At 32.4% G+C, this 18746-nt stretch overlaps 2 protein-coding genes across 2 annotated transcripts; one reads left to right on the top strand and one right to left on the bottom strand.

The window, feature by feature from the left end:
- Positions 1-427: 427 nt before the first annotated feature.
- Positions 428-6437, top strand: STUB1 (STIP1 homology and U-box containing protein 1). Its single transcript, XM_018512147.1, has 5 exons — positions 428-479; positions 562-853; positions 2953-3151; positions 3236-3561; positions 5877-6437. The coding sequence occupies exons 2-5, from the start codon at positions 737-739 to the stop codon at positions 6117-6119; spliced, it is 885 nt and encodes a 294-aa protein (XP_018367649.1). The 5' UTR covers positions 428-479; positions 562-736; the 3' UTR covers positions 6120-6437.
- Positions 6438-9899: 3462 nt separating this feature from the next.
- On the bottom strand, positions 9900-16602 carry LOC108764103 (sodium-dependent neutral amino acid transporter B(0)AT3). The gene is made up of 14 exons (XM_018512146.1): positions 16330-16602; positions 15163-15417; positions 14894-15074; positions 14706-14821; positions 14524-14631; positions 14358-14441; positions 14091-14252; positions 13913-14023; positions 13629-13830; positions 13235-13437; positions 11196-11397; positions 10826-10985; positions 10493-10756; positions 9900-10311 (listed from the first exon to the last, which is right to left on the bottom strand). Exons 2-14 carry the CDS (start codon positions 15343-15345, stop codon positions 10113-10115), a joined length of 2175 nt encoding a protein of 724 aa, XP_018367648.1. The 5' UTR covers positions 15346-15417; positions 16330-16602; the 3' UTR covers positions 9900-10112.
- Positions 16603-18746: the final 2144 nt, after the last annotated feature.

Here is an 18746-nt window from a genome sequence, read left to right as displayed (position 1 = left end):
ACATTCGACTGTGATTGGTCAATTTCTTACTCTTACTTCTTACTCCGTGTATTGTAGACGGGCCTTTAAGCCTTTACTATTCGATAAATTATCGACATTTTTAGTTTCACTAGCCCATTTCATGCGCGCGCTGACCTCGCATGACCCTGATTTTTACAAACTTTTCTTATTTATCACTCGTTGACTCTTATTCTTTATATTATTTTACATACTTATTCAAGTTTTGAATACAGATATAAAATATTTATTTTTTCTTTTTATTTTTAAACCTAATCAATGTACTTTAAAATCAATCAATTCTGTACAATTTGAAATTACCCTTTCCTTTGTTTACGGTTGTAAAAGTTAAAGTTTCATATAAGTGAGGGCGCTCAACCGTCGAAGGAAGATTTCGTTAAAGGATCCCCAAAATCTGTATTATCGATGTCGTAGGTAAAAACGATTTTTGCAAAAATAAACCGATGTCTACTGTTAATAAGGTAGGTTCCTTTCCTTTTAGTGTTTCTAAATATTTCTCAAGATGGTAGCGGTATCGAATTGTAGATTCTACTTTTTGTATAGAGTCGCGTCAAACGAAGGCTGTGTGGACGGAACAAAGATGAAATATTGAGCGTCCGTTTGAGGTTAGACAAAGGATATCGTAGTTGTTTTCGCACTTGTGCGTTTTCAATCGTAAAAGAAAAATATAACAGATTAATTGATTTTCGTGAATGCAACGTGATCACGAGCTGCCATCATGAGTAAAATGTATTCAACGGCAAACCTGTCCGATAAGGAGTTGAAGGAACAGGGAAACCGTCTTTTCGATCTGCACAAATATGAAGACGCAGCCAGTTGCTACACAAAGGCGATTGTAAGTATAATGATATTTCTGATGCACGCTCGATGTCGCACATTCACGTTAACCGTGACTTCGAATTGTGTCGCGCACCTTCGTGCGCCTACTCGCTCTCGCTACAGTTGTATTGCAGCAAAATATTTTTTGTTTTGAATCACGAATCACGCAGAGTGCCAGCGATAACGGGAGCCACGACGGTGCCCCTAGCGTCTGGTATTCAAACTAGAATTTGACGAAAGCGAGGGTGATTTAAAGAGATCCTAAAATGAATCTGTTTTATCAATTTTTTCAAATATTTTTCTAACTGCCTTTACAGATTAAAAAATCCTTCTCCATAATTAAAATATGTACGATAATGTAGTCCAAATCGATCGACTTTATGTTAAAAACGAAAAAAAAGGTAGAAAATTACAATTTTGTTACTTTTAATGTCGACTCGTAATAATGTTTGTTTTATATACGAGTTTTATACTTCGTACGTGTAAAACAATCTTGGTTTGGACTAGAGATTACATGAACAACCAATGTTGAGTACTTAGAATTAAGTTTAGATACTTAATACGAAAGATTAGTTAGTTAATTAATTAATTTTTACGTATGTGTGAGTGCAATATTGATGTGGTAGTATACATATAAAGATATATCGATGTGTCGTATTTTATCGGTAAAACAGCGATCTCATCAGAGTTCGGACTTCACTTTAGGATCCTCTTAAATTCGATCGTTTAAACTAAGATGAAAAAAAAACAATTTTTTTACTTTAAAACAAAAGGACCGAATAAAAAATCGGTTTACGAAACATTTTTCTCTATCCCTACTAGTTTTCGAGATATTTGACTGGATCACTTCAGATGGTCCACCCTGTATATATATATATATATATATACACTTTAATGTTATTTAATATCTTTTGTTTTTATAATTTTAAATAACGAATCTTTACGTTGTTGTGATGCCTAATGAATTGATAATGACTGCATTCAGTAGAGAGAGTAGTTTTGCAACTGTTATAAAATTCTTTAATATTGATTGTGGTCGTGACTTTAGCTCATCACTAAATCTAAATGTATAAATCAGTCATATGTTAAAAAATTTTACAACAATTGCAAAACTGCTTCCTCTACTGATGCAGATAATATCTTTTCGAAGTTGTATAAGTATTGTTTATCTATGGTCACTTTAAACTATGTTCAGTTTGGTCTCTCAAGTACTTCAAATACTTATGAAACTTTTTTTTTGCTGAACTTTTGACATGGTTCATTTTTTCTTTTTTTCTCCACAGAAAAAAAGCAGAGAAAAGAGATATATACATACCGTGGAAAAAGTTTGTTTTCAGCTAAAAAGAACGGGTTTATTATCATTCTGTTTCTATTGTTTATTATAGATGTAAAACAAAGATAGAAATGCTAAAACCGCTAAAACCAAACGCAACCTTAGCCATAGTAGCTATATTACATTTTGATTGTTTACGCTATTTACAGCTATCTGTAAATAGAAATCTTTTTGATAAATACGAAAATTCATGAATTCTATCAAATGTCAAATACCTAAGAAAATACATATCCAAGTAAAAAATTTATTTTTACTGAATTCTTTATTTAAAGTTTCCAATTTTTTACAGGGTAATTTTTACCTCTAGTTTGAGTACATGGGAAAAAATAGGATAAAAACCAGAGATAGAAAGATTGCTTTACAAATTATTTATAAGTTACTTTTTATCATAGAAATTGAGCATAATAAGTATAAGGATAGTTTATTTTTTATATTTTATGTTATCATTCACTCCAATTTTGTATTACTTTTGTACAGAATTTTTATATCAAACACATGTAAGGTAACCTAAAAAATAACTTATAAAATAACTTTTCTAGACCACACACATGATCTAATTCCACCATGCTCTAAATGAAACAATATCATACATATAAATGAAAAAAAGAATGATTTTATTTCTGTGCAATCCTCTTTTTATTTATTATTAATATTTTTCTGATTACCTAGAAATTGCAAAAATCATGCAAAAATATTATTAAGCACTAAGAGTTAATCTGCTTTGACCAAATATGGCTTACCTTCGCTTATTTGTATTAATGTTTTTTTTTACTTTATTTGAGATGAAGAATCCAGGCCAGGCGTTATATTACACAAATCGAGCATTGTGTCACTTGAAACTGAAACGATGGGAATCTGTGTGCAAGGATTGCAGATGGGCATTGGATATAGATCCTTGTTTGATGAAGGGTCATTTCTTCCTAGGACTCGCCCTATTGGAATTAGAGCTTTTTGATGAAGCTGTCAAATATCTGCAAAGAGGTAAATACAGCGAAACAAACTATATTCCCTTTTTTTCAATTGTAGATTTATAATACAGAATTATACTTATTTCAAACAACATAGCTGTAGACTTGGCGAAAGAACAGAAGCTGAACTATGGCGATGATATCACCAGTGTATTGCGCCAAGCCAAGAAACGTCGATTCCAAGTAAGGGAGGAACAAAGAATTTCCCAAGATATCGAGCTGCAAACTTATTTGAATCAGCTGATCATAGATGATGCAAAGCGTAACTTGGCAACTCTGCAAGAACAAGAAACGTCAAAGGATTCTAATGTTGAAACAAACTCAGCAGAATTCGCTAGAAGAAAAGAAGAGATCGAGGAGAAGAGAGATACTTGTATATCGAGACTTAATGATCTCTTCGCCAAAATAGATGAGAGAAGGCGGGTTCGTATCTCTGTTACTATTTTTAGAACAATTTTTTGCTTTCATATTCCACGATTTTATTAATACAATCTTGGTTATTAAGTATAGAGTACCTCCATAAATAGACGCAAACATTCTACATATATAAAAAAATAAATAATAAAAATAAATAAATTACAAATAGTTTTATTGAGAATAAAAATTTTATTTATTTGTATAAAATTGTGATTAAATTTATAGCATTAATAAAATATTCTAATATTTTAAAAAGGTAATAATGAGAGCCAAAGGAAAATTAATAAAATATTTATAACGATAAATATAGCTCTGAATGATAAAAAAATATAAAAAAAGGAAACAAAAATTGCCAATTAAGAGCCAATGTGGTTAATAGTGCATAAAGAAATTTTTATTAATATTTAACAAACGTGCATACGTACCAACGTTTTCGATCCTTGTCAATGCAAATACAAAAATACAAGCTATTACTAATACATAAATATAACGAATGACAACGAATGTCCTATAGTTACGTGTAAACGGTGCATAATATCTTGCATAATGGTCATCTAGTTATTGCAGATGTCAGAGTTGTGAACAGGAAAAATGTCCATAATTAAGGTGTATTACAACAGTGGTCAATTGATAGATAAATCATAGTATAAATGCCAGTCATTACACAATTAATGCCTTCAACCGATGTATTGTCAATAGGACAAGCTATCTCATATTAATCTAAAAATGAGAATGATACGGAGAGATTTTAATGCTGCTGTGTTAAATGAAAATTATATTAATTAAAGCAAAATAAAATTTCGTGACTGTCATTTGAGAGTCATCGTTCTAACTCTCAACCGACATAGTCACGAAATTTTATTTCGCTTTAATATCATTTTCATTTGACATTAGCTTGTATTTTTGTATTTGCATTGATAAGAACCGAAAACGTTTGTCGAAACGTACGTTTGTTAAATATTAATAAATTCTTTGCGCACCGTTAACAGTGGTTCTTAATTAGCAATTATTGTTTCTTTTTTTAAATAAAATATTCTAATATTTTATTAATTTGCCTTTGACTCTTATTACCATCTTTTTTGAAAAAATACAATAAATTGAAAACGCGCTTTATACTTATGGCCAAGGCTATAAAATTCTGATGCAATACGTATCGGTACACAATAATACAATTCTGTAATATTAATCCTACTACAGGGTATTAGTGATAAAAAAAAATCAGAAAAAGTTAGAGAAATAAGAAATTTATTACCTCTAAGATAAAATTAAATCACTGTAATACTAATTCTAAACTTTATTTCTTTAAAAATTATTAAATAAATTTTTTTTAATTATTTAAGAAAGCGTTATAAATATTTTTTATAATTTTTCAATTTTACAAAGAGCAAAAGCGTTTTTCGTAAAAGGTCGTTAGCAGACATAGTTAATCCTTAATACACATCTTTGGATTATTAGTGTCCTGCTACAATATTACTATCTTGATACAACAATACAATTATATATATGTTACAATATTGTCACAATATGACAATTCATTATAAATATACGACTTTAAAAATACTTTTTAAAGATGTCAAAATATACGTAAAAATTGCTTAATATTTAATTTTTACACACTTGTAAAAATGATGAGAATTGATCCAGGATACGAAAGATTGTATATAGTAAGGGGACCAAAAACTAAGGTGTGTACTAAGGATTAAAAAGAGAAACTATAATGTCTTGATTTTTAAAAACCAAGATATTTATTAGTGACATTTCGCAAATCACTCACAGTAATAGTAAAAAAAATTATACAAAATATTTACAATCTTTCAGTAATCATGCATTTTTTAAAGGATTTACTGCGAGAAATGCTTCAAAATTACCATTAAGATAAAAAATTTCTAATCAAGATAGTAATTAAAACATAATATTTTAGTGAGAAAATTTATTATTAATAAGAGCAATTAATATGCAAAACAGATTCAATGAAATAAATTAAATAATTTAAAAATCAAGAAACTCAAGATTATATCTGACAAGAATTCAAAAAGAAATGCAGAAACAGATAAAAAGAATTAATACACCTCTTAAAAGTGTAAGATTGAAGTTTTTTTATGTCAAAAATGCTTTAAAAAATATGATAAAAGTTTAATTTTATTTTGTCATTTTTCATTATAATTTTTTATTGTACTTTTCATTTCTAATTAATAAGAAATTATATTTCTTCTTTGTTTTTGTTCAATATTCTTTTCAGGCTTTAGTCAGAGAAAAATCAGGGAAAACTTTTTTCTATTTCGCTAACAAATTCTGTATTAATACAAATAAATTTTTTGTAGAAAAGAGAAGTACCGGATTACTTGTGCGGCAAGATTAGCTTCGAAATCCTGCAGGAACCAGTAATTACGCCTAGTGGAATTACATACGAACGGAAGGACATCGAGGAACATCTCCAACGAGTTGGCCACTTTGATCCGGTCACGCGAGTACGTTTGACACAAGATCAGCTAATCCCAAACTTGGCGATGAAAGAAGTAGTTGATACCTTCCTGCAGGATAATGAATGGGCCTTACATTACTAATGCCGATATGTAGCTTACTGCCATAGATTTAAGTTAAGGTGGTGGCGATTTTTAACGACAGAGGAAGAAAATGAGTGTTTTGATTGAAGAGATTTAGAAGTGGATACATCTAAAAGAAAAATCTCAAGAGAAAATGTAAAATAGACTGTACATGTAAAGAATTAAGTATCTTGTTACCGTAAAATATTTTTACACGCCATATGAGACGTGGAAGCTATTGTTATCGAAGTAGCTATTGTAAGTATACTAGTAAATAGTTAACGATGATAAGGATCATGTAAACACGTACAGGTTATATATATATATAATTCTATAAGTGCTACATATATACAATTATTATTATTAATTACATATATAGAATTTATTAATTTATCTATTGATCAATCTCTGATTTACAAAGACAAAATTTTCGTAATGGTTGCGTACAATAAAAACGTGAAATATAAATTTTAAGGAGTTAAACGAAAATTTAAGAGTTGAGTGAAAGTTCCGATACATAGTGGCTCAAAGAAAAATATAGAATAGTAAGCGCTATGTAACATCTGTAATTTTCTGTTTACCATAAATAATAAATTATTTATTTTATCACCAAAATCTCACGTTTTTACCATAATATTGCATGCTAGGGGAAAGTAATTTTAATTACTTCTTTACGATAATTTCTCAAATATCTAGTGAGGAGAGATCTGAATCGACTCAAGGTATTTATTTTAACATTCAACTGACAACAATATATTCATGTATATATATATATATATATGTACAGTTTTACGTATACGCAATATTATTGTATATATGTATCGCAATCGTCGCAATTATATGTAATAATAATTACTACCGTCCGCCGTCGGTGTATTGTTGTTATTGCGCAAGCTACATCGACAATATATAATTAACAAAAGTGCAATAGGATAAATCACTCTTTTTGTAACTCCAGTTATAGCAGCCATGACGACAATAAACTGCTGCAACATTTTCTCCTCTTAATATTTTTTTTTTAATTTACTCTTTTATATCTATTTCTACCAATAATTAACTTTAATTTTGATTTAATTTACTCTTTATCTTCTTTTAATTTTTATAACTGGAAGATGAAAAGTAATTTAAATCGAAAGGTTAAAATTAGTCTATATTGGTAAAATGGACATTAATGAAATTAAATTTGAGATTGTCGATTGTATTTTAAAAATTAAAACATTAGAATTTAGAGATGTCAGATGGAAAATAATGGAAGATAACCAGTCAAAAAATACAGTAACATTCACTAAAAGATAAAGAAATAATCTTCAATTCACATAAATAATACCAATATTTCTAAGAATACATTATAAAACGCATTTTTCTATTTCTAACAAAGTCTTTTTCATTTCGGGAAGATCGAGCGAGTATAAGATAAAATGTGCATTGTAACAAATGATATGATATTAAGATATGATTTATCTTTCGTCACTAATTAATCAATGACGATTTCGTCATTGCTTAATTGAGAGGACTGCTATTGTTATTTAATTAGTCGCTTAACAATTGCTAATGCAGTTATCCCTTTGCTAATATACTCGAAAAAATGAAATTCTATTTATTGTCCGCGTTAACATTTGTACGTTTTAGGCGAATACTCCACAACCGAGTAGTCATTAACTTTTTAACTCTTTGCACTAAAATATTTTAATGTAAAAAGTTTTAATGTAAATCTTATAAAATTTTGTTAATCACATTAATACATGTATAAGTGTATTCGATAATGTGGGGGAGAGGGGCGGGGGAGAGAGAGAGAGAGTCATATTTATATTTTTATACTCTAGTGCAAGAAATCCAATCTATATAAACATATATGAATAATAATTAAATGAATAATAATTAAATTATATAAACATATAATTGAATATATAATATAATTAAATATAATAAAATTTCTTGTATAAAATAATACAACTATTTTTCCTTTAATACAGAAAGATATTTAGTGCAAAGAGCTAAGTTTAAAATATCACTGGAAGATATCAGGCCATTTGAATATTGTTGCAAAGAACTGGAAGATTATGTGGAATATTCGGAAATATCTTTAATGTTCAATTTCGACCTAGATTTTAGTTCTTTCTTTAAATGAAATACAACGATGTATATACATGGTGTACCTGAAATAATGCCCACTAATTATATAGTGCTATTCCTAATAAAAAACTGAGTCGAAAGTCCTCTACCATTTTGCAATTTTCGCAATATTTTTTTTAATCACCCAATGAGCAAAATGCCTAAAATCGACGTACAAGATAACTTTAAGAGTTCTTTAAGAAACATATTCAAAATATTTCACAAAGAACATAGAAAGATATCTTAAAAAATTGTCTTATACATCAATTTTATCCGTTTATTCAGCAATTTTTAGAATATCTCGTTAACTATTATGAAAATTGCAAAATGGTAGAAGACTTTTCAACTCAATTTTTTATTAGGAATAGCACTGTATAATTAGTGAGCGTTATTTCAGATACACCTTGTATATATATATATATATATATATACACTTTTTTTTATTCCACATAAAAGTAGCGATCATGTAATTTTTTTCCCTAGGGCGGAAATATGAAAAGTCAAAATTCTTTGTATGTGTGTATATACACGACGTACATATCAAAAATTTTCACTTTTCACGTTTCCGTTTTAACGAAAAAGTTACATGATCGCTACCCAGGTCGAAATTGAACATACATAACAGGATGAAATCAGAATCTTAATTGATCTAAAACTAATTAGTTGATTAACCTATGGCTGGTACGATGATAATATCTCTTAGTCCGAAGAAACCAGTTCTTTCGGTCGAATTAATTGCCTTCCGGCTTTTCAGGCATCCTCGAGTGCGCATCACATGCTACGCACTGTTAATATTATTGTCAAGCATGATTTAGTCCAATTATTGTCATAAATTTTATCCTCTTTATGTTCATTGTTGTCACATTATCAATCCACGTAATCAATCGTGGATTCCTGGATCCTTAGATCTTTGGTAAAATCTTGTATTCTTTCGAATATTTATATCTTAAATTTATATATATTTGAATTTTCTGAGAACCTTATTCGAGCTTGTCTTATGCTTTTATGTACCTGAATATCCCCATCTTTTTATTTATTTATTTGCTTTCTTGGATTTTTTACTATTTATAGGATTAGGTCTTTAGATCCATTGATATTCAAAATCTTCAATCTTCAAATATCCATAGATCTAAGGATCCAAATGTTTTGATCCAAGGCTACCTATCTAAAACAATATTTTGGGTATATCCACCCAAGTCCACTGGACGGCTCCTACCACTAATCTTATTGAATTTGACGTTAATCGCAATCGCTAAAGAGTAAATGTTTCATCGTTAACTTGTATAATAGGCAATTTTCTCCGCAAAAGATTATTTTTCTTTACCGTCCACGCGACGCGCGATTGTATTCGTTCGAAAACTGTATGCAGATTGTTGACTAATATGCTTCGGTATTCGCAAAGCTTCGAAAGCCATTTCACATAGTTAATAAGAAACTCAAAATCGGAAACAAATTATATCTCTCAGGCGAAGATACATTTAAAAATGTTCTCGAATAAACATGTATACATATTTATCGAGAATACTTCATCGGTACCAAATAGTTAAATCCAAAATCCTAAATACTTTTAATTAGAGTTTTTTCGAATAAAAATTTGAATTTAATAGTTAACAACTATTAAAGATGATAAAAAAAAAGAAGAAATAAAATTAATCTTCTATGAATGTATCTCCGTCTTTGAATTATAAAGAAACGGCTTCTATCGCCGAAGCTTACGTTAATTGACACAATAGACAAGATCCTACCACGCGGATGCGCTGACTACAAATCGACCAGATTCACAGCAGCCATTTTCGACAAAACAGCAACAGCAGCAGTTGAAAATGGTCGTCACAGAATGAGATAGAGCGTTTCTTGAAACGAAATTATCCACGGAAACGCGCGTCGCGATTGAGATTGATCCTAGGTGAGATCGTCATCTTCATCGTCACTGGGACCACCTGTAGGACAGCACAATCCTTCGGAACCATCACTCCTGATGCAAAACAGCAATGTCTCAGCCACCGTCACTTCATGCGGCATAATTCCGTGGAATTCTTTCAAGTCCGCCGCGGGAAACCAGGCCTTTTCGTTGTCGTCAATGATAAGAATTCCATAATATCTGGAAAGGATCATTGAAGATTGATAAAATGCATGTAAAGTAAAATATAGTATTGATCAATATTAATATTATAATGTTAATGTTACAATTAATGTTATTAATTAATATATAATAATTAATATAATATTAGTATTAAAAGAGCTGTATTAATTATGTTAGAATTAAGAGTATCAATACCAACCTGCAAATAGCAACTGCGGGTATCCATAAAACAGAAGTAAGAATAAGAATAGCGATGAGCACTAAAGCCCAAACGGGCCATTCCTGTCTTTCCGTAATGCCTTTATTTGCCACCCAGGCTGGATAACCGCTTCCTTCGAAAAATATTTCGACAAAAGATGCAATCAGAATACTCAACATAGCCAACGGACTAAGGTACTTCCAACATATTAACCAGTAGAGGCCAGGCCGGTTGCCAGTCATCAGTTCGATATCGTCAGCAAATCTGGAATCATTGCAATTACAAAATATTTATATCGATAAACACATCTTTGATCCTGAAACTTGTACTCACCTCTTCAAACCGTAGACATAGGACACTCCTATACATTCGAAGAACGCAATTATGAGCAATGGAAAATTGCCACTGAAGCTATCGAACAGCACGAAGACGTAACTGCCAGCTCCATGAGCGAAGGCCATAGAGATCATACAGCATACCAAACAAATAACACCTGATATAAAATTGAATTTATTTTAATCTCTATAACTTTTTGAATAAATCTCATTCTAAAAAGTGAAATCTTCACTCTTAATGATCGAAAATTAAATCATTCTTTTTCAAGACTAGCTCAGTTTTCTCTCTTAAGTGAGATACCACTCCAAAAAATTTAAAGAGTATCCATTACTTCTTTCGCTATTCTTTTCACTATTGCAAAAAGTACCTGTCAAAATCTCCTTTCTTAAATTCGGGAAGAGTTTCATATCGACGATGCTAGTAACAACACCTTCCAAAGTACCAAATTGGGAATCGATTCCTAAGGTGAATAGCATCAGAAAAAACAATACCGACCAAAACTGAGCACCAGGAAACTGATTGATCGCTTCGGTGAAGATGATAAACGCCAAGCCTGTACCCGACGCTGACTGTAATCATTGTAATCGTTACTTGTAATTAAGGTATTTCTCCGGCTACAATCGCGCTAAAAAATTAACAAATATGCCTCCCCGCGTGTACTCTCTGAAGAGACGAACGTACACACACACGCATGGTGAAAGGATATAAGGCATTATAAGGGTGAGCTATACCCGTGGATACGCAGTAGTCTAAAAGTAGTGCGGAGCTGACAGCCAATTACATTTGAACCAAATTATAGAATTCAATATGGCTGATGATATGTTTGTTTACTGTTATTGTGAGTGCGCGAATTAGTAGTGGTGAAATTCTATGTGCGAAATTATACCGATTTGCTGCATAACAAATTGCAAAAATCGTGCTTCTACTACCTTCTACAAGAAAGTAATATTCTACTCAAATTATTGTTAAGACAGGGCGATTATTGGTAAGCATTTCAAATTTGCGTGCTTAATTTGATTGGTCATATTTAATTAATCGTCCCTCACCCTTTTCCGCCATTATGCGCAATAACTCACCTCTTATATCCTTCCACCATGCACACGCGCATAAATGTCATATCTGTGTATACGAACACTAGTCCGCACTGAAGACAATTGAAATGTGGCAACACAACAACATGTCCTTATCTCGCCGCTCGGCGTGGGAGGAGGAGAATTCCACCAAATTACAATTTTAAACTACTCTAATTCAGAAACGACACCGCTAGGCCTCCCCATTTTTTAAATAAGGTTTCTATAATATTTCTACATTATATATTAATTTATTTTTTGAATTTGTAGAAGATTTTCGCCGCAAAGTATTAAAACTTCGGTAAGGCCTAGTATAAGAGTTTATGTGTTAAAAGCTGAAACTTTAAAGGTAAATATTTTCATTTCGGCACCATTAAGGTTTTTAAAATTTTAATCATATATAGATAAAAAATTTCCTGACAAAAATGAGAAGTTTCATAAACGTTTGTTTAATGTTTACATGAGCGTTTACAGAAGTTCATTGAGAATTTAGAAACGGTCAGTAGAGTAAAACGGAAATTGCAACATTGGAACGTTTGGAAGGCATTCTCTGAAAATAAGAAGTTTAATGAATGTTTGTTTGATGTTTACATAAACGTTCAGTTCAAGTGTTGAGCCTACTGAACGCAGACATTTTATCAAAAAAAAAGGTACAAAATTTTTCATTGAGAAGTCTCATCCACGCCTTTTATCCTATTTAATGTGGTTTTTTAAATGCAAGAAATTGAATTTCATTGTTTCCCTCTAGTAGCGATGTTGTGCACTGCTTGAAAATTGGATATGTAGAAGAATGTTTGTTAAACGGAGGAAAAACGCTTATATTACGGAATTAAGAAAAACGTTTTTTGGGTGTCTTTAAGCCGTTTGCGTAAACGCTTTACAAAAAGTTTACTGCGATTTGATAGTTCGCCACGTTGGAACAACGTTTGCTGAACGGAAAGAAAATGCTTGTCTCACGGTATTGAGAAAAACATTGATAAATGTTGAAAAGTCTGACAATGAACTCTCTGCACGAAGGTGCATCAGCGTTTACTGAGCGTCCTCTGAAAAGCGTTGCTTTAACATCACAGAACTTATAAAACGTATATATTGTATTTTATAAGCGTTCTGAAAATGTTTAAACCCAATGGTGTTCTATAAGCGTTCTTATAAAGTTTAAATTGAAACGTAAAAATTCTAAAAAAAATCGTCATTGAACGGAAATTATCAACGCTTTATAAAGTTTCTTATTTTCGTCAGGGTTATTTTAAACATAATATCTAAATTTCCAAAAAATTTGTAGAAACTCAATTTTTTGGAGAAATACCTTAACGTTGAAAGTCGCTTTTATACTCACGTTATCTAACTCCTTCTGCAAATCGCATTCGGGCAGTTCTGGCATTATCAAATTATCTAGTGATCCGTTTCCGTCCGTGACATTCAGCAGCGTACCGGCAATCGGGATGTCTTCAGGTATTTTATCGACATGACCGAATATACTCATTAACGTGTTATTCTTTTCCGATAAGCATTGTTCGTAAACCATGGTAGCTTTAAATCCTATTCAAACAGAATCGAAAGTGTACTCTTTAAATTCTTTAGAATGGAATCTCACTTTAAAGAGTGAAAATTGAGCCAGTCTTGAAAAAGCACGGCTCAATTTTGAATCTTTAAGAGTGACATTCTCACTAAAAGTTTTAGTAGAAAAAGTGTAGAAATCAGAAATTTCCAGGGGAAAAAATCACACGTACCTATGATCGAAAAGACGACGATTCCCGCGAACATAGACGTGAAGCAATTCGTCAGACTGACCATGATGGCGTCACGGTAACAATTATTATTTACTGGGTTATACGAAGAAAACGCTATCAGACCGCCGAAAGCTAGGCCTAAGGAGAAAAAGATTTGCGTTCCAGCCTCCAGCCAAACTACAGGATCGGTCAATGTCCACCACTAAAATGCAAAAGTGAATCGGTAGTTACTTAAACTTTGTTTATTAATCATTTTAATGTAAAAAGAAATTGTGAGAACGCACTTTTGGCGTGAAGAGATGCCGCAGACCGTCCGACATACCCGTCAATGTCACTCCTCGGAAGAAGAAAATAATCAGGACAATGTACGGAAACGTGGCGGTTACATATACGACCTAAAGAAATCAAACTGATCACTTGAAGAATTATAATAACTAATTTTGACTATAAAAGCTCCCGTACTTTGCCCGAAGACGCGATACCCTTAATCATGCACATGTAGACGAGAATCCAAGCGATAATTAGCGCCAGAGCAATTTTCCAATTAAACACTTCCGGCGTATTGATGTCCTTAGATATCATCAGGGTGGTTCGATACCAAAAATATTGTGTAGGGCTGCTGACCTATTGACCCAAGTCTCACATTATAAACAAAACCGAACTTAATATGCGCACAAATGCACATAGGCAGTGGAATGATTTATATTATATCATAAATTTTGGCGTTACCAAACACTCAGGTTCAGGTGCGTAAGATCCATTTTGGAAATACCTATTGGGACACTCTGCCCAAGGTAGTTGCGATTGGAAACTCTTTGAACAGATTCAAATTTCTATGAGTGATTCCGCACGACATGTCAATAATAACGAAATTAAGCAGATCCTAATTGTTTACCTGAACGAAATAAAATAGGCACCAGGCGATAATTGTATTGTAGTAAAGAGCCACATTAAAGGAGACTACGGCACTGCTAATTCCGATGCCGCCCATATACGGGGATACCTTTCAAAATACAGTAGAAAACTTATCTTCAAACATTTGCTTTAATTTATTCATTTGAATTTTTTTCTATTCACCTGATTCCACACTCCAATAGCGCCTTTTCTCAGTCTCTGGCCAATTGCCAATTCCAGATAAAATATAGGAATACCCTCGATGGCCAGCATCACGAAATAAGGAATCAGAAAAGCGCCTACAAATATTAGAACTCATGCTTAGAATTGTATGAGAAAGAGCTTGAGCGATCTGTACGAAGCAAACGCACCTCCGCCGTTTTTCTGAGCTAAATAAGGGAACCGCCATACGTTTCCAAGGCCCACTGCATATCCTACGGTTGCCAGGAGAAATGTGAGCTTACTATCCCAATTTTCACGCTCATCTTCGCCCGCTTCCGGTCGGAAAGTCGCCTTGCCATCATTGTTGCCGGGGCCGTTTCCTATTTTGCTCTGTGTGAATCGAAGCCAAATTTATTTCATTTCATTTGAAATTTATTCGATGTTTTTTGCAGAAGGGTGACTATAAATAGCCATGTACCTTGTTAGGGCTGGTGTCTTCGAAGGCCGCATTAGTGGCCCCGTAATTGGCAGTAGCGACGTTCTTCCGATTATCCACCACTAATCTACCACGCATCTCTTTCATCTCGAGCTTATCGATGCTTTTCTGGGGCTTTAGATCGCGGGAACTTTGCCGGCGAACGAGATGAGCCGTGTTCGCCATATCTTCTTCCTTTTCGTTTTAGTTTTTTTTAAGTCAAATTTCTATTAAAAGGAAAGATCTAAGCGCTTCATCCTGTCAAGAAAAGAATTGAAATGGTTATTAATAAAAGATGGAGACGGACACTAAACAAAGTAGCCAACAAAAATCATGTATAAAAAAAATTATAAATTTTCCTAAAAAAAAAAAAGATGTTTGTGATAATTATAAATTAATACAAAATCAATATAATATGGTATTATAATATATAAACAGATGTTATAATAACTATAAAAGAAGAAATTATATTAAAATTAAATCAGTCGATAATGCGATACTTGTGGTCATTATAATACATGTTTGCGCGAATTTAGTTTGTTGTTTAATTGTGGCCAACATTAATTCTTTCATACAGAAATTGTCCATATATATACACACACTGTTATGGGTTCAACTTATATTGATATGTATAATACATACACATATAAATATATGTATGTACATTACATGTACTTTCACATAGGTATCAATCTCAACCAAGTGCACATATACTTTCCAAATACACACGTGCCCTTCTTACATAAATTTGCGTATATATCCCTTACATACAAAAATAATTGATTGAGAACTTTAAACTGGAAATTGATTTTTGCTTTGACGTAGATGAACGCGTTCTAGCACGTTTGCACAGACGCAAGTTTTATTAAATTTTCTACACATATTTGTGAAAGAGAGAAAGATTTACTTTTAATAAAATAAATATGTATGCGTATATACAGGGCCTTTCGATGCATATGTAAAACATCAACGTCGCATACGAGTCTTTCACTTCACTGTACGTATTAATGATTGACATAGAAAATCCGAATTCGTTGCCTCACGTAAGCGCCGAGGCGGCTTTATTTGGACGTGCATACATGTCCATCACGAGAGAGATACATCTTGTTCCGGTTTGCTCGTCTTTCCGTCGCGAAGCAAAAACCAAGGAAGTAAAATCCTTTTACCCACCTGCCGGGACCAAAGGAGGAAACGCGCGAGGACCTTGTCCGCGGTTGAGGAGCGGTTCGCCACTGGTGACACCCCCACTGGTGTGTGTGATAGTAACTTTTGAAACCACGGATATATCCAAGAGAATCAATAGCTGGCGTCGGCGCCTGCGACGCCTCTCTCTTTCGCCCGCGACTCTCTCGCGGAACAAGAAACCGCGCGCGAGCACTTCTCCGAGAGGAAGACACTAGGGGTAGGGAGAGAGAGCGAAGGACGGGTCAATTTATCGCCATCCTGGAAGTTAACGCGTAAATCGTGACATTATGCACTCAAAGTAAATATTAGGAATGCAGCGAATATCCGAGAAATATCCGATATTCAGTATTATCCTTTTTTACTATCTGGTCGGATAATCGGATATCAAGTATCCGGTAATATATATATCCGGCTGAAGTCTTATATTGAAAATTTGTGTCATTGATGCAAAATTTTTATTCTGTTTAACGCTAAATCCCATTTTTTTGAAAGTCATGTACCAGGTATTTGACCGGATATCCGAGGAAATATCCGGTTATACCCGGTCGGATAATTGCCCTATCAGATATCCTAATCAGAAAAAAATATGATACCGGGTATTCAATATTCGATAATATTTAATAATTTGGTACAATGTTACGTCCGGAGCGAGAGAAGTAGCTATTGAGAGAGCGCTGCCTGGCCGAGCGATGAAACAGGCGGGCGCTTTCAGAATTCTGACAAATTCATAAATACTAAAGAATTTTAGCAACTCGTGTTTATTAACATCCAAAAAAAAAGAGATAATCTGAGATAATGGCCTAGAAAGCTAGGAAGGGAGCTAAATAAATGGAAGAAACACATGAACACATATATCTTGTATTTTATTATAAAAAAAAAGAAAGATTTTTAAATTCGATGTTTCTATTTCGATGTTTCAATTAACAAATTGGGACAGATAATAAAGGGACGAAACATTAAGTCGAATTGGTGATTTAATTGTTAACCATTTCTATTTTTGAGCGGTTCATTCTACTGTTACGATTTTATTTCATTTTCCTAAATATTCATTCGAAATAAAAGATAAAAAGAAAAAAATTGTATATTTGTGTTGGAAACAGTTCTCACTCTCGTTTTTATTAACTTTCATTATTTAACAGTTATTATTTTAAAATTTGACGATAATTATTAACTAACGAGTTACAAAATGTTGCATAAGAGAGATTTATTGTTCAATGTAGAAGCGTCGACTGTGTGAGCTTGAATTCTCATTGCCACTCAGCTTTCTAACTTTATGAGTATGTGACTTACCTCACGATAGTTAACGGTTCAATTTTGAGAGGAAAAACGTTGGAGATATTATTTTGTTATGCAATACTCCAACCGTTGCGCTAGGGGGAAAGATTGCTGATGAAGACTCAAACCATGAGTGGAAACGTTCAAAGTCAAGGTTTATATTTTTAATATTAAGAAAAATTGTGATAACCAGCGTTGACTCCTATTGCCTGTACTATTGTATGTTATATGTTTTTTCTAAATTGTTTTTATTAACTTTCGTTTTGAATTTCCTTTTTCTTTTCCTTTACATATTCGAATGTTAATTTAGCATAATGTGACCGCATGTATTTACAGGTTTTGCGTGAAATTGATGTTCAAAGGTTCTTGCAATTAAAGATGATACTATTTATATAGGCGAACGAGAGTAACATAAAAACAATATATTTTAAACGTAACGAATGGATGAAATACGTGTTAATTTAGCACTTCGTGAATGTCAATTTTCTCGGGAGAGAAAGGAATAAAAAGGAGAAATATACTTTCAGTTTATTTATAAATTGTAGTGATAATATCCTTTTTCTTTTGTATATCTATTCTCTTACATAATATTTGTGTAACCTTTTGAAATATCCATCTTACTTTAAATTAATCCAAAACTTCGAATGGGCCGTTTGGAGCATGCGATTTATGTTAACTTATTGCAATTAGTATTTATATTATTTTGTAATCAAATGCTACGAGTCGTAACTAGATGACGAGTATTAAAAATCAATCTAATATTTAATGATTAAATTAGAAGTACATAAAGACATATAATAACATCACCATACGTTTCAACCCCTATCGGGTCATCCTCAGTGTACAATTTAATAAAACTAAACTAAACTTGTGATTTAATCGTCGACATCGATATAACAGTTTTGTCACATATTCCTATTCGAAATTTTTGCGATGTTAAGGGGTTATATCTGTTTGGAGCCCAAAAAAAAGGGTTTTTTCAAGATTTTTCTATGAGTACATTTTTAAATTATAATTCACAACCAATATACCGATCGATTAAGCAACTCTTCAGGAGTAAGAAAAAATTTTATTATTGACAATTTTTCACAAATTGGTGGCTGTGGGACTGCATAAACAATACAAAA

The sequence above is a fragment of the Trachymyrmex cornetzi genome, unplaced genomic scaffold (genome assembly GCF_001594075.2).
Source record: "Trachymyrmex cornetzi isolate Tcor2-1 unplaced genomic scaffold, Tcor1.1 scaffold392, whole genome shotgun sequence".
In the NCBI taxonomy this organism is placed as follows: domain Eukaryota; kingdom Metazoa; phylum Arthropoda; class Insecta; order Hymenoptera; family Formicidae; genus Trachymyrmex; species Trachymyrmex cornetzi.
This window is presented reverse-complemented; position numbering and strand designations above follow the sequence as displayed.

Bases quoted from the DNA above. Each gene is read 5' to 3' on its own strand.
- STUB1 (XM_018512147.1), top strand. From the start codon at position 737: ATGAGTAAAATGTATTCAACGGCAAACCTGTCCGATAAGGAGTTGAAG. The intron at 3,152-3,235 runs GTAAATACAGCG...CAAACAACATAG, and splicing joins TGTCAAATATCTGCAAAGAG to CTGTAGACTTGGCGAAAGAA. The intron at 3,562-5,876 runs GTTCGTATCTCT...AATTTTTTGTAG, and splicing joins AAATAGATGAGAGAAGGCGG to AAAAGAGAAGTACCGGATTA.
- LOC108764103 (XM_018512146.1), bottom strand. From the start codon at position 15,345: ATGGCGAACACGGCTCATCTCGTTCGCCGGCAAAGTTCCCGCGATCTA. The intron at 14,442-14,523 runs GTAAACAATTAG...ATCTGTTCAAAG, and splicing joins GCCTATTTTATTTCGTTCAG to AGTTTCCAATCGCAACTACC. The intron at 10,757-10,825 runs GTGAGTACAAGT...CAATGATTCCAG, and splicing joins TATGTCTACGGTTTGAAGAG to ATTTGCTGACGATATCGAAC.